This window comes from Notothenia rossii (genome assembly GCF_949606895.1).
Source record: "Notothenia rossii genome assembly, chromosome: 10".
In the NCBI taxonomy this organism is placed as follows: Eukaryota; Metazoa; Chordata; class Actinopteri; order Perciformes; family Nototheniidae; genus Notothenia; species Notothenia rossii.
Window position 1 is genome coordinate 25,851,204 of NC_136908.1, and position 26,668 is coordinate 25,877,871.

Consider the following 26,668-nt stretch of genomic DNA (forward strand, 5'->3'; position numbering starts at 1 on the left):
GGCAAGGAAAAATGACTTGCTTAGATGCTGTTCAAACAGGAGAAAAATACATGTCTGTATGTACGCGTGCGGGGAGGGTTTAAAGTATTTTTGCTCTAACACACAACCCAAGTCCACAACTACTTTGTACAACAACTTTTAAATGGCTGGAAGCGCTCGCACCACAACCACCTGGCATTTAGTTTTAGCCTATGTGACACGATGATGTAACATAATACTGTCATGTGGCTTATATACGGTGCGGTTTAGTCGGGAAATTATTGCATACACTTCAACAGAAATGGCCGACAGAAAACCCTGAACACAATGCAATCTTCAATTCCTTATTGGAGAGGCAAAAAACTGAGGATAAAAATGTACCTCTCAAAAGGACCACGCACTCTGTGTATCACTTGGAACGTCAGGATGTAATCTACAAGCAGATTCTTGTCTTCCAACCTCCGCAGCAGCCTCAGGCAGCCAGCATTGGCCAAATACTCCTCAAGTGGTTCTGTTGTTGCTAGCAGATCTTCCAATGATTTACCCTCGGTGAACTTCCAATACATACAAAAAAAACAACATTTGAAAGCGCCAAAATGTCAACATATTCCCCTCTGCACTAGCCACTAGTGTAGAAACAGACACACTTACATCACAACATAGTCTAAAACTGAGGAAAATAAATTACCCTCTTGATTTTTTCGTGCAGGTCAATATCCGCAACATCTTCCAACACTGGCTCAGCCAATTCTGGGCCATCAACAAGGCAAGAGAAGAGAGTTGGGGATAGAAAGTCTGCGGGAGAACCGCCATGTACAAGGCTTACTGCAATGGCCCTGCCTGCAATAAAGTACCGGTCCTCTCTCATGGCTAGAAGAAATGAAAATTATTATATATTTGACAATGCATGCGTATAAAGACTTGAAAAATGCCTGTAAGATCATATAAAACAGTGACATACATGTAATAAATGGTTATCTGGAGTTTATCATGTGAGATTACAATCAATACATACCAGTAATGAAGCTCAGCGCAAGTTCAGGCAGGAAGACCTATCACTTGTATTGCGCGTCATGGCAATACTCGCTCCCTTCACTAAATGATAGGGAGCGCCACTCCTCAGCTAACCTATCACTTCCCTCCGTTCACAAGCCTAATCATCGCACCTGTTAATCCCTCTATATATGCTCTCCCCTTTTCCATCAGCTGTCTTCCAGGTGTCAACGCGCAATCAGCAGCAGGGCTTCGTCCCAGCTCCGGGTATTTATTCATCAGCTCCGCAGTCTTGCGGATTAAGCTACAGGGGGCGTTCCCCAGTTGGCTAGCGGTTCTAGCCGGCCGCCCCGCAAACCCGGATGCGGAAGAAAAAGACAAGGATACTGAGCTCCACGGAAGTTCCTCCGGCTTAATGGAAATGGGCTACTTCAGGCAAACAATTGACACACGCCTTCAGTCTCTCGAGAGGGCATCACTGGCATCAGGGCCGCTCAAATGCGGCGCTTCCGGCCTTCAAGCGGAACGGGCCCTCATCGCTTGCGAAGCTTCACCCACTTCCGGCTTCAACCACAACCCCTCTTGCAGGTAGGCAGGGCTCAAGCTACATCTCATCGAAGCTACTTCTCCTTCCGGCTCAGTAGCAGTACTGGTCTCTAAGTGCGTCTTAGGTGGCAAGCAGGTAGTGATGGCGAGATGAAGCCTTATGAAGCTTTGAAGCTTTCCAGCCAATTGGTTCGCGAAGGGTTCATCTCATGAGGCTTCATCATGGGCTTCATTTGAACATAAACCCCTGTTGGTCAAAGCGTGTAAAACAGGCAAATTGGAAATCTCAACAGTTGTGCTCTATCTCATACCGAGTTCCCAATGAGTAAAGCCTTAGAATAACTCTAAACAACGGACATAAAATCCTATTTTCATGTTAACAATATTGTTTTCATTCCAGTTGAACGATTGTGATTGAAAAGCCTATAGGAGGCTGGTAAACATTGCAAAGAGGGATTCGTATTCCTTAATATTATTCATAAACTTAACCACGTTGTAGCCTGAGAAGGCTAAACCATATCAGGAATACATTTATTAACTGCATTATCTCATTTAGCTGTAGCTTCTATAAGCAAACCCTGCGGTCGTGGGTCGGCTGCTTTCCAGCGAGCCACAGCCCACACGCTGAATCTACCCAAAAAACACTGGATATATCTTATCTGCATTTATTCATTTATTTATTCATGTTTTATTCCTACATTTATTTATGCTTGTATCTATTTATACTTATGACATTTTCCGACCTCTATGTAAGTGAGGGTCTGAGCTCTTTTAATTCCATCGTGTCACCAGCGGACCCGGGTACAGGAGGGGTAATATGGTTCTTGTTATACATCCATGGGTATTATGAGCGTTGTGGCTCAACGGTTCAAATGATCCGAATCGCTTCCCGAAGCAGTCACGTGGTATCGACAGGCAGCGAGGTTCGTTCGTCATCGATGACGTCACTGGCCCGAAACGATACAAGCCTCGATACATGCTTCACAAAAAGATTCGGGGATTACTCGACACACGCTCCGAAGCCTCGGCGCAATACGTAACGGGTGTAACGCGTTACAGCATGGAGTTATGCAGTTCGGGTAACTACTACCCGTCACAATGCTCAGTAAGTACCGCTGTCTCAAGCTGCAACACAGCCACGGATGCTGCCCATCCGTGGTTTTGGGGGGTTTCTTTCAGGGAGAAAGAGAAGCTCATGTAAGAGGATAGAAGACAGTCTAATCACCCAACCAGCACATCAGCATCTACGTCTCACCGTGGCGTAATTAAACTGCTAATTAAGCTAGTCCTATACCAGGGCTCGACAGTAACGGTTGCCAGGTTGCCATTGGCAACCATTTGAAAAATGTCAACCACTTCTTGGACTTTGGTTGCCATCAGTGGCAACCAGTTTTTAACATAAGAAATAAGGACAGCAAAACGTGCACCCCAAAATAGACAAATGTTCATATTCGTTTTTAAGAGTGATATTTCATTGTTGTGACCAGTCGGAACCTGATACTTAAATTGCACGTGCATTGGCGTGATTACGGAGCCAGAAAGCGATGCACGTTTAATCGCGTGCGCGGTGCGCCGTGTGTTTGTTTTACAACAAAATGGCGAAGCAAAAATAAGTTGCTTGACTGTGTGATAAAAAGTTCAGCCAACACCTCAACTTCTCCAATGAATGTTCAAAGTGATTCAACTGATGGAGCGTAAGGTAAAACCCGAACGAAAAACAAAGAGGAATGTTTTCCATTCACTTCCGGTAAAAGTTCCTTCAAAATAAGAGTCCCGATCTTATTACTACCAAAATAAAAGTGCAAAACGAAACTTTACCATAGAAAATGGTTGCATTAAATTATAATCACTTCTATAAAAAGGTAACACATTTTAAATATAGTTAGACATATTAAAGGTAATTTACAGCATCAATAATTAATATCAAATGTTTAACTATGAATGGTTTTCATTTATTTCACATTAGAAATGTATTAGTCTGGCCAATCCAAGACTTCAATGCTGAAGGGCCAATGGGTCTATGGTGGGGGTCAGCACAAGGTCAAGAAAACCCACATTTGAAAGGGAGACAACGGATGATCAAGAAACTGGTGACTTGCTCAATTCATTTGTGAGGGATCTATGAAGACAGAACAACAGCAGCACTACTGGTATTTTGTATACCAGCAATTGAGGGTGGACAAGTTTACTACCACTTAGGTTCAAATAAGTGCGTTAATTACTTATTGAAAAGCATTTGAACATTCTTGTGTCACATGTTCATTATTAAGTTGATGTATAACTGTATAGCATCTTAATTATTTAAAATATAAGGTATCAAAAAAAAAGGGCAACCGTATTTTCAGTTGGCAACCAAAAGTGGATGCCTGGTTGCCAGCCTGGCAACCACTTTTAAAAGTTAGCGTTGAGCCCTGCCTATATCATGGGTCATGTCTCAGCATTTACCTATGCAAATATTATTTCATGCTGCTCATATTGCACTCATATATTTGGTTTCATGCTCACATGGCTTATGTTAAGCAGGGTATGATATTCATGCATCATTGTACTCAAGCTAACAGCCGCATTACATTTTCTACATCTCCCTCTTCGCCGGGCATCGGCTCGTGCCGGCTATCCAAGATCTCTTCAGCTTACCTCTGGTAAACATGCATATAACTGGTGGTGGTGTCTTAAGAGCATTTCAGGGCTCGTTCAGGATAGGTGCAGCAAACCTGCCGCAATCAAGGTAATTGTTCCTCTTCCCTACAACAACCGCTTCTCATCCTACATTCGTCCGAACCCCAGTGCCGTGCTGGCTATCCAAAGGTCTCTCCAACCTTCAAATTGGTACGTATGCATATAACTGGTGGTGGTTCTTAGCATGTCAGCACGTATATTCGCCCCGCGGCTCATGTTTATCCTTGCATGTCTAACCCTGTACGTCCAGGTTGTAACCTTCGGGTCTGTATAAAATGTGTCCCTGCGAAGTCAGGTTGCCCCGTACGTCCGGGATGCCCTGTACGTCCAGGATGCCCCGTACGTCCGGGAAGCCCTGTATGTCCAGGACGCCCCGTACGTCCGGGATGCCCCGTACGTCCGGGAAGCCCCGTATGTCCGGGACGCCCCATATGTCCGGGATGCCCTGTACGTCCAGGAAGCCCTGTACGTCCAGGGAGGATGCCTAGGAGGCATCAGTACGTCTAAATCCCCACATGTATTAACCTCTCATTTCATCCATAGATTTCCACTGCATCCCACAAGGTAAGATTTCATCACGTTCAGTACTTCATACTTTCACTTTCATCGGAAACGGTTCTTCCCTTCCCGAATGACATCCTACAAAACCTGGGCCTAATCGCCAAACACCATTTCATTCACTTGTTATAAACTGTCATCATGTTTCATTTATATAATGTGACCCGATAATAAACATGTATTCCATACATCACGTCTCTCCTGATTTAAATGAAGCTCAGCGCAAGTTCAGGCAGGAAGACCTATCACTTGTATTGCGCGTCATGGCAATACTCGCTCCCTTCACTAAATGATAGGGAGCGCCACTCCTCAGCTAACCTATCACTTCCCTCCGTTCACAAGCCTAATCATCGCACCTGTTAATCCCTCTATATATGCTCTCCCCTTTTCCATCAGCTGTCTTCCAGGTGTCAACGCGCAACCCTCCTCCACCCCTTCGCCTCCTGCTTCCAACTCAGGGCCAAGCTCAACCTTCTCCCTTCCAACCGGACCTAACCACTTATCACCACCACCAGTGTCTAGACCCGGGGGGGTTCATCGGAAACGGTTCTTCCCTTCCCGAATGACATCCTACAAAACCTGGGCCTAATCGCCAAACACCATTTCATTCACTTGTTATAAACTGTCATCATTATGTTTCATTTATATAATGTGACCCGATAATAAACATGTATTCCATACATCACGTCTCTCCTGATTGAACTGTCAAAGGCCAAGTTCAGTTTGCCTTCTTCTCCCTCAAACATCGGAGATTTGGGCAAAAGCTTCCATTAGAAGTCTTAGAAACTCTCTTCTTGGTCCACCCAAGTCCACAGCCTCTTCAGGTACTCCCATATCATCAGAAAGCCTCACAGAAATAGTGTGACATGGATCGTATGTCCCTCGTTTAAAACCCCTGATGGCTCCATCCAGGACTGTGGATTGGTTGATGTTGAACTTGCATTTCTTCTGATGATTCATTTTTTTTTTTTGCAAGATCTTGCAAAATATCTCTCACCGGCACCAAACATCCCGTAGCCATCCTGGAACTAGCAAGATAGTTTTGAGCAAGTGGCATTATGTGTGTGTGTTGTTCATGATCATTGACAATTTTGAACTTCATTACATAATTGTCACGTACAAAGTATACTAGTATAGTAGAAAGTCAATAGGTGGTGATATGTAGCATAAGCTTGCAAACTAAACTGCGTTCCTGAGAATACTCAGTGGCATCTGCCATTCAAGTTACCTCTCTCTTGAGAGTAATAATCTTATTGCTGTTATTAGTCTTGAGGAGCCATTTCTAAACAAACTAAAGTAGTCGCTCTCACCAGGGATGAAGGAATGTGCCACTCAGTGGAGCGGTGTGACTTACTGTGTTTTTAATAGTTTTTGGACAACAATAGAGCTCTAACGCACAGGGGATTCAAATATCCGCACATAATGTCATAAATTATTTCATAAATCTTGATGTAATTTATCATTATTTAATACCACATGGTTAAACCTACAGTGCGGAACTGTGTCTACCCTCCGACAGTGAGTAATTTTAAAAAACAGTGTTGACATGTGCTTTTTGTACACCGACCAGTGTTTTTGCATGCCCTCCGAGATCTTTTTTGTACTAACCTTTCACTCTGCAGGCTTGCTAGTATAGCCTGGTTCAATTCCTCATCAGAAGACTCGTCAGACAATGCAGACATTATTGTAAGGTAGCTACCATAGATTGCTGATTGGTGGTGTGTTGAGGTAGAGGGTAACACAGGACAATGGCTTGCTGGAGTGCATCCCGGAGCTGGATCAACAGAAGTTGTTCCTCCAAATGATGATGTAGAAGGCTGACTGCTGGAAGGGTAGCTTTCCAGTGAGCATACTGGCAGTTGAGTAGAATAACTGCTCGCTGATGTGCTGCTGTGGTAGGGTGAGATACTGCTTTGGTAGGTCAAGGCAGGAGTTTGAGTGAATGACGCTCCACACCCAAGTGATGAGACAAAAGATTGAACTGCAGAAGTACAGTATGGTGGGGAGGCAGTCATTGGACCGTTGAAACTGTCTGAAGATGCATTTGATTGTCTATCTCTTGGTCTAAATGAGGAGCGCAGCTGCCTTGCTGAACCAGTGTTTTCCGCACAATTGATGTCCTCACTGCTATAGCCTGTAACCTCATCCTTGGAAAGACATAAAGATAATTTTCAGATATATTACATTTCAACTGTACACTGAAGAGTATCTTGGATTAATGATTATATTGCTAACAATTACTTTTACTGTCCATGCTTTAAAAGTGACATCTCCCGACGAGTACCAGTATCCCCTTCTATTATTAGCTCTGTTAGTCCAACTAGGCAGCTGCCAATTAAGTCAATTTCTGTGCTTGGATATAACATTTAAAACAGGCATTCTAACTCTGCATTAGTCTATTGAAGTACAAAAATAAATAAACTCATAGCTAGTAAACATTTTCATGACTACAAAGCTGAAATTAAAGTTCAAGAAGAACATACATTTCAAATGTCAGAGGTAACTGACAACATTTAATCTTCAGGCATGTTTATATACCGATTATGGGTTATTATTTTTACAATGCTCTGCAGGTTAATTCAAATGTGATATCACATACCAAAATTGACTTTGATGGTCTGATGTATAGGGCTTTCGATTTATACACTTTATGTATGAGATTTGCATCCAGTTCCTGTCCAGCACGCAGTTTTGGCTTGATCAATCTGTTGCCACATGCCATCAGAAGCTCTAGGCTGAAAAGCAGTGGGTAAAATGACAAAAGGTTAAAAAATGCACAAGACACATTGAAACGGATCCTCTGACAGTCTGTTTTCCATTTCCTCTTTGATGATGGCAGTCAGAAAAATAAATGAGAACGAACGTAAGTGATGCCACAAAATCAAATGTACTAGTATGAATAACTGGCTTAATAGGTTAGGTCCTTTTTTCATTTGAATAGAATCACTATATCACAGTTTGGACTGGGACTGGATGATTACATTAAAGTGCTTACCTCACATCAGCTGAGAGTTTTTCTCCAAAGGCATCCCTAATTTGATCAGTGACAGTCCTGTGGTCCCAGGATTTCTGGAATTCAAATGTCCTTGTTCATGCAACTGTTGCTTTGTCCGATGCTTTATGACGGCAGTGCTGGATGTTCCCGGAAGAAGGATGATGTCTTTGTTAAAAGTCTCATGATAAACTGTTTTGGCACTACAAAACAAAAGCAGATATTTTATTTTATATTCATTAAAAGATAATAATAATAATGATTAATTACATTTATAAAGTGCTTTTCCTGGTGCTCAAAGCGATATATCATAAATAAAGTGTTGTCTTTCTACTGAAAGACAAAACTAGACAGAGCTGGAAGTAATACATTAATTATCTTCCTAACTTACAATACAGAAGTGTGTCAGCCATGTGTCCTCACCTGCTCTGTAATGCTTTAGATATTGATCAATACACAACATAGACTTTGATTAACCTCTTCTAGCAAGATTAAGTTCATCAATATGTTAGCCTGACTAGCTGTCGGCTAGCAAGTGAAATTATTTCACATTCCCCACCTTAAACAGATTGGGGACTAATCAACAGCATAGCAAGCTAAAAACATTAGTGTGATAGTTTGAAATATGTAAACTTAAACATTCATCCAACATTTAGTAACGTTAGTTCATCAAGTTGTAGCTCAATATTACAGTAGCATACTTGTCATTGTCCATGGAATTTAAAAGCGTGTGAAGAAGAAAATACTTCAATTTTCTACACATCTCGATTGACATGTGTACAAGTGTTACACAGTTATATTAGTTGTCATTGTATTTATCGGAAATAAAAGCCTTTAAGGTCTATTCAAGGATTCAAGGCTTTTATTGTCATGCGTACATAGCTACAGGGTAGTTATGTTGATGAAAATCTTAGGTCACAGGCTCCTCCAACAGAGCAACACAATAACACATATACAATAGAGCAACAAAACACAATAAAATAGTGCCATAAGAGTATACAAGTGATACATAATTTGTAAGTTGCACACAGGTGAATGTTATGGATGTTTTTAGTTCAGGTGTTTAACAGTCTTATTGCCTGTCAGATGAAACTGTCCCAGAGTCTGGTGGTCATACACACATTGGTGGGATTATGTGGGTAGAGCAGAGACAGACACGTCGTTTTCAAGGGAAAACACTGCTGTTCCAAAGACAATATTTTTATAAACACCTAAAAAAACCTGCCTCAGCGGCCTTGAAAGTTGGCACCCGCCGACGCGCCTCACGTTTACCAGGCGGTAAAAGATGCAGCATTTGTACGGCCACTTAGCATGCTAAAGTGTGTTGCTAAATAAGCAAACATACATTTTGAATTTAGTAGATTGACAACTTCCATTTAAGTTACAATGTACGTTGGAGCTGAGTTTGGTATCTCAAAGATCCTCCAGTTTGTCCTCCTTAATCTGCTTGGCCTGCCGAAGCGACTTGGGAGTTGGCAGGTCTGAAACGTTCTCTCAGCTCACTCTCCACCGCGCTGTGAGAAACGTTATTTGTAACGTACTGCTCCTGTGCCTGTGAGCCTGTCCTCTGCCGCTCAAGGGACGATGACAGGGATGTGACAGTTTCAGGGGTTGACAAAATGTTCCTTAAAACCCCTAATGCTTGCTGCAATCTAAGCGATTCATCTCCCTCCATCATGTTATGTTGATTTGAAATCCGAAGTTCTGAACATGAGCCCGCCCCGCTCGACCTTCTGAGCCAATCACAGCGCGAGAAGGACCTGCCTTCCGTTTCAACCATACTCCTTCCGTTTCCACTATACTTTCTCTCACACATACATACATTCTTCTCTTGCATACATATATTGTCTTCATACATACATACATACATTCTTCTCTTGCATACATATATTGTCTTCAGACAAGCATATATTATAAAATATATGTATGTAAAAGGAGAATGTATGTATGTAAGAGTGAAAATATTATGTAAAAGGAGAATGTATGTATGTAAGAGTGAAAATATATGTATGTAAAAGGAGAATGTATGTGCGTGAGAGGACCAGTATGAATTACGGCCTGTACGGCCCCTCATGTTCTACGTTATTTCTAATTATGTGCAATACTTTTACAGTTTTACTGCTGCAACGAAAAGATTTCCCAATTTGGGATCAATAAAGTATATCAGATCTTATCTTATGTTGAACCCGAAGATGACTGTCACCGCGACCGTAACCATGGAGTCAACATCTCAAGGACCAAATCTGCCCAGAACAGAAGCTAATATTTTTTAAGTAATTTTCTAACTTTCTAAAGAATCATTAGCACATGGGAAAAGTGTTTTAATGATCATGTTGAATAGTGTGCTTACTGCTTTATTACATCTGTTGCTGTTTCATTGAATGCAATGGAAGCCATGTGGGTTAAAAAAAAGTGCAACTATAACCTAAATCCTATTTAATTTTTTGTATGATTCTTATAAGAAGTCAACAAGAATGTGGGCAAGTTTTAGCAAACTTTTGCAGTTATTTATAGATATATGCTCTCTTTTCCTTGAACTTTAAAAACGACCACAACTGACAATATCAAATCAAATCAAGTTTTATTTATATAGCACATTTTAAAAACGATTTTTGGTCGAGCCAAGGGCTGTACATATAATATGTACCTTACAGTAAGGACACTATACAGTAAATACAACAGCACAGTTTGTGCAGAGTATCAGTATGAGAAAACGACGCCCTCTGACCTTAGACTCTCACATCGTACAAGGAAAAACTTCCGGAGAAAACCCACAGTTTAAAGGGAAAAATGGGAGAAACCTCAGGGAGAGCAACAGAGGAGGCATCCCTTCTCTGTTGTGCAATAGATGCAATATATGTCGTGTGTAAATCGAAAAGATAATACATTTTACAGCGTAGGTAGACCAAATGTTTGGAAATGAATGTGTCTATAATAAGAAGATATTATATGGTATAATATCATACCATTTTCTTTAAATGAATGCAAAAGAGAGAAAGTACAGCCTTTGACATATCTTGTACCTACCCATGTATTTTAGGGTGATGTTTATTATAAAAACCCTTTACCCATTTAACTGTAGCCATTACAACGCTGCTATGACATCCTCAGCTCAGCATCTAAATATTTAAAATCAAACTTTATTTCAGACTCACAAACTAAATAAAATAAAAAGATAAATCCACAACAATTCATCTTAATATATAAAAAAAGCATTCCTGTGTAGGATAACCGGTGCTTTCTGAGCCTGAATGAGAAGCAGAGCAGCTTTTCCTCAGGCGTCTGTATTGCTGACTCATCCAAGTGACACATACAATTTGACATCAGATGTCTAATAAGAAGCGCGTCACATGTCGGAGCGCCAGAGAACACAAACAGCTGGCTAGCACTCAACAACTTAATTGCATCATTTAAAACCAATATAAGCCTCTCATACTACTGTTTCTGTAGCTCCAGCAAAGATTTGCTGTATACAAGTGCAGAAGTGTTTCCATGTGGTGTGCAGAAAGCTCTAGATAATGTGTGTTTCACATTGACAGAGCACACACTAAACATATATTCCGGAGCATATTTTCAACCATCTGTGGAAAAATATTGTAAATCATCATTGAGAAATGGCCATGTTTTTTAATTTTTTTGCATGTCAGTAGAGGAATAATCCATACGTGAAACCGTGAAAGTTAAGTTTAAAATGTTATCGTATGCTTTAGCGTAAATATTTCCCTTTACTGGATTCAACAGGTCAAGCCAAAGGATTAAAAAGTGGTGTCCACAGATATTTTGTCAATACATGGTATTTTCCCAAAAATGAGACGCTTTTATCAATTCATTTTAAGTGCTTGCACTCCTTTATGAAATCATCATCATCATCATCATCATCATCATCATCATCATCATCATCATCATCATCATCATCATCGTCGCCACCATCATCATCATCACCACCACCACCACCATCATCATCATCATCATCATCCTCTCACCTGTGCTCCCAGCTGCAGCTCATCTCCAATAAGCCAGTATTAAAGCCTCTCATGATTACACACTCACTGCCAACCCTGTCTGCCTCTGACCGAACTTTCTCTCTGGTTCCAGGAAGCCCACCAGCCTTTCTGTCTCCCACCTTAAATGTCCCATGTCATGGCCATTTCTACTGATCATAATTCCATTGTTGAGGTATACTAAAATAGATTTTGTGCAATTTTCCAAACTCACATTGGTTTCTCATACAGCATCTCTGTAAAGTATGTGTATTCACTCTGTCCTGCACGGCTTGTTGGAGCTCCTGCCCCCCCCCCCCCCCCCCCCCCCCCCCTCCCTGTGAGCCCACTGTTTTCTGATTGGTCAGCTCGCCGACTCTGTTCTGATGAGTCCACCACCGTTACGGCCGAACATCAGTGATTATTTGTTACAATGGCGAATGGACGCGACCAATCAGCAATATAAGGGTTTCAAATCATATGATATTTAGTTTTAACGTGTCACACATGCATGTCTTTAGTAGAGGAACTTACTGTCTCCTGGACCCTGCAGACTCTTAGTCCGTATGCCATCTCTCTTCCTCTGTCAGAAATGTTAACGCCACCCTAAGGCACCAAATGCCCAGCTAACAGAGCGTACAACACGTGTGGAGCACCAGTTAGCGTCAGGGTGGTTGATCTTGGTAAAGAGAGGAAATGACCTTGAATGGTGGAGCATTGAAGCGCTTTGTAATCATAACCTTTGGCTATGTACAGCCTACATATGCTCCAGCGCTCTCCTGAGACAGCGGAGCTGGAGGATTTCTATAAGGGGGTCAGGAAGTGGAATTTACCCATTCCTGCATATTGTGGCTGTCATTTGAAAACCTTGTAATGATCTTATTTTAATCTGTAATTAAATTGAATGACGGAATTATCCTTCTGTTCGTCGAAGAAAAAGCCTTAAATTAATATTCTAAACTTCTTTTGTACATCTGACAGTATTGTTGATTTGTTAGCTCCTGGAAAGTTGCCAGTTTGGAGATACGAGCTCTTCCCTGAGAACTGGCTGTAAAGGATTGGACATGGTGGTGATTGAATATCAAAGTTTCTTCCAGCTGCAGGATGCTCCTCTGGAAATGGGCCAGATTTGAAAAGGCTAATTTCACAGGAGGGGAATCCCTTTTTCTGGATTTGAGCCGTTCTTTTGTTACAATAATATTGTTTGAAAGCATACTGTAGCGATAATTACGTTGAATACGTTTGCAGGACGGTTAATACAGTAATTAATACAACCTTTCTTTGACTAGTGATCCTGTTTGGTTAAGTGCTGTTGATCACACTGAGATATAATGTCATATGAATTACTGGGAATTTGTGGGGCTGAGCTAAATAGTGCTTCTTCTATTTTAATCCTATTTTACACTATTTAAGGAATGGGTTGACCTTTTGGGCAATGTGCTTTTTTTGCGTTCTTGCTGAATGTTGGACTGGAATATCAATTACCACTCTTGTTTCAGTTCTTACAGCTTAGCTTAGCATAAAGACTGGACATCAGCTATCATGGCTCTGTAGACATGCAGAAAAAGTCTGTATACAAACACCTATTTCTGTACGGATTAAAACGATGGAATACGACATACAGTATGACTTCAGACAGATCAAGGCTATTTGCCAAGCTAAACTCACTAGCTGCAGACCGTGGCCTAATATTGGCCGTAAAGATAGGAGATTGCAATCAAGTCTCTTTCTGCAAGAAGGTAAATATGTGTATTTTCACAAACCTAGGACAGAAAAATGTTCACCAGAATTTCAAACTGCAATCAGACCTTGAATAAATAAACCATCAAAATCCGAAATAACCTTAAAAAACAGATTATTAGCTACAGGGCTCTTGCTGAACTTTGACCTGCCAAAGAAGAGCCTGAACACACACTTTACATTGAGCAATCAATAACGCATAAATACTCACTTTAGAGAAATAAGCTTATCATGTCACCATTGTTCCCTTAAAACCCTTTAAGGTTATTAACAAATGATTTTAAAGTGGTTTGTACGGACAGGGCCGTATCCAGGATTTCCTAAATACCGAGGTCCAAACATGTTAGGGGGGTTCGGGGGTATACCCCCCGAGATTTTCAAGATCTAGTTAGGTGCTTTTTAAGTCCTGTGGGGGGTCACACATTGGATAATATATTGATTTCAAACCATGTCAGTGGGCTGCAGCATCAATTATTTTTGAAAGTGTAATGCATAAGAATCACTTGATTGTTACTATTAATGATCTGGACATGCAGAAGAGGCTACAATGATCACAATACATTGTCAACATTAATTTTCCATGTCTCTCTCCTTTCCATAACCTGCAGCCTCTCTTCCATCTTCTTTAGTCTCTCTGTCTTCTCCCTGTTAATGACTCTGTCTGTCCTCTACTCTTTCTCTTTGTTCAATCTCTCCCTCGTTGTTCACTTTTTGCTTCTCCTCACTTGTCGCTCCTGCTAGTGAATTAAAAGAAATTCAGCAATTTAGTTCATTTCACTTGTTTCTTTGCATTCTTTTAAAAACATTTTTAAATCTGTTTTGTTTGATTTTCAAAAGAGCACAAAGATGTAAGCAAATTGTGTTTTATACAATTGTATGTTATTATGACATCATAACCGCAATAGATGTATGTTGTTTTAAAATGATGCCTATTGTCTATATTGTAAATGAAGACTATTGTTATATAGATAGATAGATAGATAGATATAGATACATAGATGGATGGATGGATGGATGGATGGATATATAGATCTAGATAGATAGGTGGATGGATGGATAGATAGATAGATGGATACGGCCCTGCTCACAGCAGAATACTATTGCTGGTATTTATGGTTTATGACCCTCTTAAATCATTGCATTAAAAACGTGAGAAATTCATGACTTCACCGTTAAAAAAAACACTCCCCAGCAAGAAAGACCTCCGGCTACCCAAAAGTTGCTCGTAATAATGACTTACAGCTCATAAAGAATTTATGAACCATCAATCAAACAATTAGTGCTCATAACTTCCCTGTGTGTTATGAGGAGGTGGTACAGTAATGTGAAATATCTCGCAGTGCAGTGTGCCGCCTGACTCATGTGATTAGTGAGCGTGTACCGGGAGCTGCTGGCTCGACAATCATGAGGCGGTGTGCTGAAGCCCGGTCCGTGGGAGGGGTCTGCCACAGCTTCCCCTCTGATTGACCAGGGAGCAGAAGCAGCCGGCGATGTGAGCAGCCACAGACGGGGAAAGAGGTACTCAGCAGACCGCATGTTGTTACTTAATAAACGAGAATCACGATAGGCACACAATATGGTTGGAATTGGATTCATTAGCCTGTCGCATGGTTGCTAAGTGTTTTGGAGCAGCGATTGGAGAGGCAAACATAAGCGGAGCAGCGGAAATTATATTATGGCACTGTCTGTGTATTGTCTTGGGAGTGATTTAATACTTGCTCAGCTGTACTTTAAAATGCTTGCGATGCATGCAGGAGAAATTATGCCTGTGCAAATACTTCAGATGCAGGAATAAAGTAGCTTGCAGCGACAAACCTTGCAAAAGAAAAGTCATTTCAGGTAGTTTTAACATCTTTTTGTGTGCGTGTTTCACTGACAGAGACGGATGCATGGGCTTTGCAAAACGGGAAACCCAGCCCCGTGCTCAAATGGCTGATCTCGAACTGTTTTACTGTCACCAGCCCGATCTGAAAGACAACTCCCCGGGTTTAAATCAGCAAAGTGTCAACAAGGCGCTTCAGGATTCAGTGCCATGGACAGAGAACTGGAGAGGCGCGCGTCCGGAGGAGGAAGCAGAGACATGTTTCACCTGCAAACAGCGAGCTGAGGATGATGATGTCAACTTGATAGGGACAAGTCCACAAAACTGCACACTGAGTCAGGGCTCCTCGAGTGAACTGTACGAGGAGGATTTGGTGGAGGAAGATGAGGAGGAGGACATCACGGAACTTTACTTGCTGTCCGACGAAGACCTCTCCTCTGAGGCTTCGGGGAAGTCTGTGGATTACGGCTTCATCATCGCGGTGACATGCCTGTTGACCGGTATCTCTTTGGTCGCCATATCCTACACGGTTCCCAGGGATGTGCGCGCCGACCCGGATAGTGTTTCCGCCCGGGAGATGGAGCGGCTGGAGCGGGAGAAAGCCAGGGTGGGGGCCCATCTGGACCGCTGTGTCATGGCGGGGCTGAGCCTGCTCACCCTCGGGGGCGTGCTGCTCTCCACCCTGCTCATGATCTCCATGTGGAAAGGGGAGATGATGAGGAGGAAAGCCTTTGCGTATTCCAAACACGCAGCAAAGTTGTACGGATCCATTAATCTGAGAGCTGGCTCGGAATCCTGCTCACATGTGTCAGGAACTGAGGAGGATTTAGAAGTGCTCAGCTGAATGCGTGGACAGAACAAGAGGGAAGACTCAGAAAAAGTATTTAGGAAATCCTACTCGTGCTGTACTGGTATCGGGGATGTAGTGGGGGGTCCATGCACGCCCTTTTTTATTTCATTTCTAACCGCTACGTTTTGTTGGTATGGAAATGTTTAAAGGTCATGTTTTCATTTTTTCAAGACGGTCTTATTTCATTCATCACATGCCTTTATGTACACTGACAGAGTTAATGTTAGTCTGTTATTCTGTCCATGCCGGCCCTGAACAGATCAGTTCTTAGCCAAGCACACAAAAAAAAGTAAAGTTGAAATAAGGGTTTGAAGGAGCTCAGTAAACATACCAAAACATACCTGTAGTATATAACAATATTTGGGACTTTGCTGGGGGTGTGGCATTATATTCATGTGAGATTAGATATTGTCTTAGACTTTGGATATCATAGTAGGATATATGTATTATCTTACCCAGGCTTTAAGACTGCAAAACAGTAACGTGATGTAATTGTTCTGAAGTTACCTGTTCTTGCTCTTAAATTATGTTTGCTTTGCCCACAGTCATTATATTCACAATACTGTGATTATTTTATAAAATTCTCATTGAGTAAGTTGTTTGTGTAGGCAGCCCTACAATATCGTGGCAATATCGATATTGGTTTATTTGAAGGACACGGGTTGAATCTGGCCTTGAGCTGCCTTCAAATGACCAAACAGCTCGGCGCTGACTACATCTGTTTCCGGGTTCGTTTATGACGGATGTATTTTGTTATACACACATTCCTTCACATTTAAATAAAAATGGACATTAAAGTATTTCGTGAGGCCTTCTAACATGTTTTTAAATATTACTACGGTTCAGGGGCGGATCTAGACAAATATTCATGGGGTGGCAAGAGGGTGGCAGGAGAATTTGAGGGGTGGCATCCTCTGGCAGAAGTATATTCTGATTTAATCGCAGTCATATCAATCAATGTTAACTTGGAAAGCCACAATATTGATATTTTAACTCAATAACATTAGGTGAGATTATTGTGGCACATCAGTAAAGCCTTAAATATAAATATATAAGGTGGCACACGTAATTTAATGAATTTTAACTGAATGAGTTGGTTTAACTCTTAGACCAGCAAGGGTACCAAATATGCAGACTGCTGCAATAAATACATTAATTAACTGTCTCATCAATGTGTGTCTTTATGAATATGATAATATTAACAATCATATTATTCCTATCAGCTGTCAATCACTGTTATGATTCACATTTTCAGTGTTATTATTAAATAAACTATATTTTTTGTTAATGATGAACGTTCCTCAAGATGCTTGCTCACCCTCCTTCAAATTTGAAAGACCAGTAATTACTATCATAATTCAAAAGAATCAAAGGAACAGTTCAGTTCCCCACAACTTCATTGCAAACAGTTACAACCTTGACTTTACATCAGAAATAACAAACATTAAAGAAATGACTAACTGCATCAGTTAGGGTTAAAAAAAACTGTGTATTCAGCTAAAACATACATCGCTGCAGTTATTATCCAGTGGAATGCCCGTACCTACTGGCCTAGTTAAATCAAAGTGGTTACTTTTTTTTGGCTGGGCAGTGAAGTTTTACACACCGTCTTATTTGACTTTCTCAGGACTTGAAACTGTTTTTTGGGGGCAGACCCCCACAAAGAAGAAACATATATTTACACATGTAAGGTAATCATCTTAACAGTTTATTATTCTCATCGACTCATCCGTGAGCAGAGCATCAAGTTGGCATGCCTATAACAGCTGAATGTGGCGATTACCATCTTGATCAGAAAAACGCCACACAAATTTAAAGCTATGGTGCGTTTTGATTCAATGCTGAGTACAGTCAAAATTGACAGGCTCTTCTTTGTCATAGTAGACCGCGAACAGTTGCGGCGCCAGAGTATTTGTGTTGGGTAATCTATGGTAGGGCTAACCCATACAGTGGTGGGGCTCAAGTAAGTATTTGCAATGTAATAACATACAGGCTCCCCTTGACAGTGAAACGCCACGCGTGAGGTTTTTATTATTTCCCTGTGTCAATCCAAATTGAACTGTATGAAATAAAAAGGCACATTTGTCTTGTAGTAAATAAAAAGGGCGACCTGGAACCAATCCTGCAATTTCCCCACAGGTCAAAGAGTTGAAAACCCAACCCCTGCAGGGGGGTCTGGGGGGATTTTCCCCCAGGAGATTTTTTTAAATACTAACATCAAATACACATTCTGGTGCTCTCTTAAGAAGAAAAATAAAGAAATATATATTACTACACGAGGTATTTAATAAAATGAATATCATTTTAGTTTTTTGTTACTTTGTTCTGAAAGCTGAACCTGCTGCTCCTCACAGAGAGGAGAGGGAAAAGGCTGTGTGAATTACTTTACATTGTGGATAAGGGTGGATAGCCCCCATTGTTCTGTGTGTTAAAATGAAAGACAATCCACACACCTATCAATCATCAAACCGTAGGGTCTTATAGTTGTACCGATGTATATCGAGATGTACTACAGCAAAAGTATTCTCCGACGGGACTTCCTGCAACAACACCACGCCGTTATCGTGATTCTGATTGGCCAGAAGACATTATCAAAGATGTTCTATTAAGAAGACGATCATTACGTGACAAAAGTTTTCAAAACCGTTTCTAATCTTCGGTATTTCCAGACAAGTGGCTACTGAAATCAATCTTACTAACTGCTGTCTGTGAAATTTACTCCGCGCGAGTTGGCAGACTTTATTTTGCTTACTTTAACATCATTTTTCATGGTGGGGCTAAGCCATTTATTAGTATGGCTGTAGCTTACCCCGCCATACCCTGACCGCAAATACCTCATTCCTTCTGTCGACTTGTATCCGAAATGCTTCTCGTTTTGCGCTGTCCTCCCGTTCAAATGAAATCGCCGCCAATCATATTTCCAAGCTCGCGCCAGGGGGGGGGGAGGAGTTACAAGGCTCGCGTCTTGTGCTGCATTCACTTGCACTCGGACATTAGAGATTTTCTCTCATAAATGTCCGATGAGCCACAACTTTTCTTTCAAAACAAAGCTGCCAAATGGGGTGGCAGCTGGGGTGGCAAGGCATTTTTCTGAGATGGCAGCTGCCACCCCGTGCCACCCCGTAGAACCGCCACTGCTACGGTTGTAGTTGAAGAGTTTGTAAATTAACATGAACCTAAGCTGTTGCCTGGCAACGCAATCGCAAAACGTCACGTCCGTTAGTTCCACACCCACACGCATGGATTAACATTGATGTAATACATTAATGTAGCCTTTGTTTCTGCTAAAAGAGGTGTCGACCAGCTGGGGCATCAAGAAAATCGGCGTAATCGAGTGTGACTATTACAAAATATATCATTATTATATTAATATTGACAATAACAACCAACCGTCGGGGTAGCATTTGCTTGGCATTTCCGGTTATTTCTCCACTGGTTAACATGGGTTAGTATAGTAATACCGTGTAACTGTCACGTTTGAAGGGACGAAATCGTGATATCTTCACGTCTCCTAGCATGGTAAATCGTCACATGTTCACGTCTTGAATACCGGGTTGTTTACCCAGGCTTTAAGACTGCAAAACAGTAACGTGATGTAATTTTTCTGAAGTTACCTGTTCTTGCTCTTAAATTATGTTTGCTTTGCCCACAGTCATTATATTCACAATACTGTGATTATTTTATAAAATTCTCATTGAGTAAGTTGTTTGTGTAGGCAGCCCTACAATATCGTGGCAATATCGATATTGGTTTATTTGAAGGACACGGGTTGAATCTGGCCTTGAGCTGCCTTCAAATGACCAGAATTCAAACAGCTCGGCGCTGACGCTGTGTTTCAATGGAGAGAGCGGAATGGTGCTGCTCTCAAAGTTCAAATTACTTCAACTTTGACCTCGTTAACCGCTGACCTTTCGTCGCGCAACCAATCAGAGGACAGCTGTATGAAGCGGCGCAAGCTAGCAGGGGAGGTGACCATCTAAACAAATCTTAACTAGCTGTTATCACCGCAAGGCCCAGCGCCCAACCCTTCAGTGAGCCAGGGAAAATAAGTGTTAGTGATGTGAAGAGGGGATCTTTCAGTCATTTTAGTAACCTTTATTTAAATCACATTGACTAACCCATATAACGTAAGCCTAAAATGAATTTCAGATAATCTTAGTAATTATTTACACAGAAATATGCATCATAATACACCTCTTCACATCCATCATGGACATCAGCAACAATAACAGCAACCAATAACTCTTTCAAGTGCATAACAGTATTTTACTTCTTTTTTTTTTTTAAAGGTACAACATTAAATTTGCTTTCCTGAAATCCTGTTCAGTGTTGGACAGTGGTTTGCCTTATGATGATCTCTGACCCTCCTTGATGTTGAACAATGCATTGCTACTTCTTCTGATGCCCCCATTCCAGTGGATAGATGCCGATGCAGACTCTTATGATTGCAGGCCTGTGTGTACCACATGTAGCTGCAAGGGAAATAAATACTGAACCAGCAGCGATGTCACTGCTTCTGCCTTCCTTTTCAACAGATGTGAGAAAAACAATTGCATGAATCCGTGTTCATTCCCGAAGACATTCTGTTTAATACAAATGTGACATGCTGGAGAGATGCTTGTGTTTGCTTGCTGAAGCGCAAATAGTACTACCACAGGAGGTGTAATTCGATTTTGTGGTTGAGCACCGATGTCGGAGGAAGCTCAGTTTACGCCGAATACACTTGGGGCTTTTGACTGCAGATGTTCAAAAGCAGAGAGAGTCAACAAACCCCGGGGGAAGAGCTCTCCTGGTAATTGGCGTTGGGCTTAATTGCTCGTGGGAGGCCTGTGAATCAGTGGGAAAAAGAAAAAGAAATCCCAGAGCATTTTAACAACTGCCTCAATCAAGCTCGCTTAGCACGCTTATTAAAAACCAAAGCTGCAAAACTGAAGGGAAATGTTACATCGCATTCAAGGCAGTAGGAAGTAATGGATGGCCTGCTCTGACAGAAGATGCTGTGAATGCTCAGAGTGTGCAGAAAGCAGTGCTGTGCCTCTGTAATTGGGAGTGCTTACGGCCAGCAGGATCACATTATCCTCCACACGACCTTCGCTCTCTCTCTCTCGCCTCGTTAATGTAATTACAAAAGGCAGAATAAGCTGACCTTTAATTAAATATGAAGTTGATTCCTAATACTAGTATGTCTGGTTTTCATCACAGGTGTCTGGTGCTATGAGAGGGAAAGTTAGTTTGTGCTCACATTTTGAATCACACTCATCTGCTTCAGTGATTTCTTACATATCCCATATTGAATTTTCGACAGGCATCAGAGAGAACAGCTGCGAGCTTCTTGTTGCGTAAAGTACGTGGGATAGGAGAGCGTGGTATAGCATAGCAAAAGCAACAGAGTGATGAATATGAACATGAAAGTCAGCCTTGTGATTTAAAACAGAATCTGCAATGCACTCTGGTCTGTTGAGTCTGTGCAGAGGCCAGTCTTTCAAACTGTTGCTCATAAGTCTCCCACTAGATTCATTCAAAATTATTCAGTAGAAACAACTCTGACATCAACACTTGACATTTACCGCTAAGGACTTAGATAATCAGATATTTATCTGTAACCATGCTCGAAATGTCTTATTCTGTCATCACATTGTTACTGGGAATTACAGTGGACATAAGAGCCCTCGAAATGAAATGAGGACTTTTCAACAACATAACCCTCAAAAGTCTAATCGTCTATTTAAGTAACTAAACATTATATGTGTGGTTGTAGTCTATCTCACTTTATTGTGCTGAAACTATTTTGAAAGTAAAAAAATGAAATATTTTAATCTTAACCCAAAAACTTGTTTTCAAATGAGTCAAAACTCAGCCAATCTGCCATCTGACATTCATTTATCCATCAATACATGTGTGTATAAGATATCTTCTACATTCCCAGCATGTCACTATGACCTAGATTTAAAGGGGCCCTATTCTGCCCATTTTCAGGATCACATTCAGCTCCTCTCCTGGGACATGTCTCCATGCTCTAATGTTCAAAAAGCCCTTTATTTCTCTCATACTGCCTGTGCTGCAGCACCTCTTTTCACCCTCTGTCTGACACCAGAGCCCAGTCTGCTCTGATTGGTTAGCTGGCCGGCTCTGTTGTGATTGGTCAACCTATTGAAGATGTCCCGCCCCTTAGCATATCACCTACGATGTGTTTGAGCACTAGCCATTAGAAGCGCGAGTGTTACATAGTGATGTTACTCTGCAGACTATTTAAATGAACAAAAACCCAAAGAAGACACGACTACAGGAAAGGGAAAACCCCAAGAAGCAATATAGGGCCTATTTAAGATACTATTACTATTATTAATTAAGCATCTTTGAGTTAGAGAAAAGCGCTATAGAAATATCATTTATTATTATTATTATTATTACTACTATAACGCTAGCATTATTAAAACGAGCTAAACTCAGATTTGAGTAGTGTTTATTCTATTGTCATGAAACAGGAAGTCACTGTAATGTGGCTCACAACTTAAATATAGAACAGATTTGGAAAAATAACAAAGAAAAGAAACTCAACAGCCTACGGGTTGTAAAAGTAGACGGTTTATTTATATCAGAATACATGGATAAATATAAGTGTTTCACAGTGAGCCGTATGTAGTTTAGAATAATCTGCTCATTTAGTCATGTTAGGTTGAAAGAATAATGTTATAAGCATTATGAATGAAGGTGTTGCATTTATCTTTGGGGCAATGCTATTTAAAATCTTGTTAGTTTATGTTTACACTAAACATATATTTGAAACAAGTTGCTATTCAATTTGCTGATAATCTTATCTATTTTTTTGCAGCTGGCACTACATTTGTGCAAACATTTTTCAAAAGAAGTAAGAACTGGTTTGTGTAATGCAAATTGTTCTAAGTGTAAATCACCATTTAATACTACTGTCATTTCTTAAATGAGGTTAAGAGCTGGTGCTAACTGGTGTGTTTGTATTGTGTGATCAAGGCTTGATTATCAATAGTGTTTCCATGGCAATGCATTCAAACAAACAATTCAACAGCTGCTGTCAGAATATAATTATTTCTTATGTTGTTCAATTAAAAGCACACACAGTGCTCTGAGTCTAACTTTGACTAACAATGTCCTAATTCATATATACATTATACATGCGATTAAGACACATTAAAATACATTGAAGTGAACTTGACTTTAAGAAAGCATTAAGATGCACTTAAATAAGTATCTCTTTTATTAAGCTGTTCTTCCAGTATATTCAACTCACTTTTAGAATACTGTAGCTATTTTATACGTATTATTTGGAATATCTGTATAATGCATCATGGATTTTGAAAATATATAATCAATAACGACTTTCAAGTTAACCGAAATATAATTAAAACACAATTGTAGTTGAAACAAGTTGGAAAATATTGTATTTTTAAAAAGTACTGATTAGTTGAAAAGGCTCTTCTTTATATAAATGCATTTGAATAGTGCAGTCAAGTTACACCTAACTGGTTCGCACACACAGTACATTGATACAGATAATAGATCTGATGTCTGAATTCTTTATAGATATGGATGAGATGTTCAGAGCATCAGGCTGTGATATGGAGTTTGTCCGGCGTCAGGGATGATGGGGGTTAGGGTGAAGGGCACGTCGGCAGCCTCCTGCTCCCAGTGCACACTCCGTATTATATAGATCAGTTCCCATACCAATTCCCTACAGACTGAGCCGCCCTAAAACAATATAATATAATAGTGTAGTATTATAGTTTGATCTTTATTACCACTCATGGTTACCATGAGGATGTTAAGTACCTTGTCAGTACCCCAGGAATATAAATATACTCATTCTCATAAAGTGTGTTGTTCTTTTTTAAACCTCGGTTATGTCCTCTCAGCGTTCTTTTTTAATACCTGGGAAAATGTAGGGCCTCGTTGCTTGTATCTGATTAAGAAGAATCTGAGATCAGTACAAGGAGGGTTAGCATGGCTTGTTTCTCTTCTTGAGGAACATTATTAGTGATGTAAAGGCGCACACGCTGCAGCAGCTTTAATTGGTGTCTGTGTTTGCTCTGCCAGGGGACTCTCCCAGACACAAAATCAAACCTGTAATAAAAAACGACACACACACCCACACTCTGCCAAAGCACTGAACACACCCCGACAGACAGACAGACAGACAGACGGACACAGACGGACACAGACGGACACACACGGACACACACACACACACACACACACACACACACACACACACACACACACACACACACACACACACACACACACACACACACACACACACACACACACACACACACACACACACACACACACACACACACACACACACACACACACACACACACACACACACACACACACACACACACACACACACACACACACACACACACACACACACAGCCTGGGGCCCCCGCCTCCCTATGACTGGAGTTAGTCAGAGTAATCATTCAGGGCAGCTGGCAGCAGGAAATGGAATTGGATTGCTGAAGGGGTCACTGGGGTCAAGAGCCTGGGTGTGGTTGTGGACACTGGGGACCAGGAAGAAGGAGAGGCTTTACATCAGCATCCGGCAGACACTTATTATCATCTGTCATAACCACTCATCACCGAGCACAGAGAAGTGCACCGCACAGAACCCCCCCCCCCCCCCCCACTTTGTTCTGTTGGCTTAATACATTAAGAGTACGATCATGCCTCCTGGTCTGAAATGCCTCTCTTGAACTATTGCCTTAAGTTAATGACTTATTCAATAATGATTCTCCGATTGTTGCATAGCAACGGGAGGCAGACTAAGTCCCAGCTCCATGAGAGAAAGGACTGAAAAGAGCGAAGAAAAAAGAAAGGGGGGGGGGGGGGAGTCAAATCACCTTCCACATCATTTATCAGCTTTATTCTATCAGCTCAGAGGTTTTAAAAGCTGAAATCCTGCTCAAACTGACATCGGAATCAGCTGGTGAGCTGGGGGGGGGGGGGGGGGGGGGGGGGGGGGGTATCTAAAGATACTCCATTACAAGTTAAAAGTAAAAGCAAAACGGTTCTTTTCAAAGTATCATTTTGTTACAGAATATTATATTCTGTTTTCATCACTAAAAATACTTGTCGTAGCTTCAAAAAGGATGGAAGTATGAACACAAATGTGAAATGTGCCAAAACACGTGCAAATGTAGAAACATCTTTACCAACTTGACAACACATACACAGCATTTACTAAAAGCGCTGCATAAACGAAACGCTGCAAATAAGAAGCGCTGCAAATAAGAAGCGCTGCAAGAAGCTCAACACACCACGGAAACAGGCACACTAAGAGTGACGCACACAGCTGGGACCGGAGCGCTTGTTGAAGTTAGGGAATTATAGAATTGGTTAATTGTCACTCTCGCATAGTCTGTTTTTATATTGTAAATCTTTTGTCAGTATGTTTAAACTGACTAAGTTAGCAAGGTTAGCTCTCGAGCTAACACCATATTTTCAATAATATTGGAAGGAATCATCCGATCACATTGTTAAAATAAGCAGAATTTACATTTTAGGTAACTTTCAAAAATCAATGGCACAGCCATCTTTATAATCCCTGAAATGTCAACACATGTCCAGTCCCATCTGTGTGCGTCACTTTTTAGTGTCCCCGTGTCCGTGGTGTTTTGTGCTTGTTGCAATGTCTTGTATATTTGTAGCGTTTCGTTTATGCAACGCTTTTTGTAAACGCTGCGCATGTATCGTGACGTTGGTGAATGTTTTCTAAATGCAAAGCATGTGTCGTGAAGTTGGAGAAGATGTTTTTTAATTTGTAACTGTTTTGGCACATAATCATTTACACATAATAAAAGGGGGAGGAAATTATGGAAGCCACAGGAAAAAAAAAACTCTATGTCATTATAATGACTTAGTTATCTCCTTATTTAGTGGGAATGCTGTTAAGAGCATTCCTACTATCTGTTCTTCTACGCACGAAATTCTTTATTATTCCGCCTGTTATTTTGGCCCTCTTCTTCTCCCACATTCCACATTGCAGAAATTCCGTTCAAACATCAAAAGGTTCAGCTCGGTCGGGAATCGATGGCGATTACTTTTCTCATTCATAACTTTCATAATTCCCGAGATATAGCCCATAATTCATCACATTTTTAACATTTTAACTTTAAGATTGCGCAGCTCGTTAAGGCAGAGTGCGTGATGTCAGAGTTAGAGTGGAGGACGGTTTGAAATTTGCCTTCATATTTTTTTTTTTAAACTGCCATAATTCCCAAACCCTACATTCCCGAGAAATACTTTTTCATGACAAACGTAGGAAAACATCTCGTAGCTTGAAAAATGACAAATAATTAAGCAAAAAATAATTAAACAAAATGCCTCTTGAGGCCATGAAGTGACAAAAACATGTTTCCATTAAAGCCCATTGTAATTTCAGGCAGATATTTCCTCACAGCAGCAGCCGCACACCTTTAGTTAATCTGCCAAAAAGGCCACATTATTGACCTGAAAGTACACAAAAAGCACACTTCAGATACTCA

General features: G+C 41.0%; 2 protein-coding genes across 9 annotated transcripts in view; one reads left to right on the top strand and one right to left on the bottom strand.

Annotated features, from left to right (window-relative positions):
* The window catches only part of LOC307021941 (uncharacterized protein), a 53,851-nt gene that overhangs the window by 1,617 nt on the left and 25,566 nt on the right, over positions 1-26,668 (bottom strand). For 2 of the 8 annotated variants that reach the window (XM_079654479.1, XM_079654478.1), the window contains 5 exons: positions 7,751-7,950; positions 7,355-7,490; positions 6,455-6,902; positions 668-849; positions 361-533 (listed from right to left, as the gene is read on the bottom strand). In XM_079654479.1, the coding sequence (XP_079510605.1) occupies positions 361-533; positions 668-849; positions 6,455-6,902; positions 7,355-7,477 (926 nt within the window). In that variant the 5' untranslated portion in view covers positions 7,478-7,490; positions 7,751-7,950. Of the gene's footprint in view, positions 1-360; positions 534-667; positions 850-6,363; positions 6,903-7,354; positions 7,491-7,750; positions 7,951-9,092; positions 9,518-26,668 lie in introns of those variants that run through there. The other 6 variants (XR_013803273.1, XM_079654483.1, XM_079654482.1 and 3 more) reach the window with 6 other exon arrangements.
* Positions 14,625-16,939, top strand: LOC307022845 (transmembrane protein 74-like). The gene is made up of 2 exons (XM_079655747.1): positions 14,625-14,985; positions 15,347-16,939. Exon 2 carries the CDS (start codon positions 15,357-15,359, stop codon positions 16,131-16,133), a length of 777 nt encoding a protein of 258 aa, XP_079511873.1. The 5' UTR covers positions 14,625-14,985; positions 15,347-15,356; the 3' UTR covers positions 16,134-16,939.

Bases quoted from the DNA above. Each gene is read 5' to 3' on its own strand.
- LOC307022845 (XM_079655747.1), top strand. From the start codon at position 15,357: ATGGGCTTTGCAAAACGGGAAACCCAGCCCCGTGCTCAAATGGCTGAT.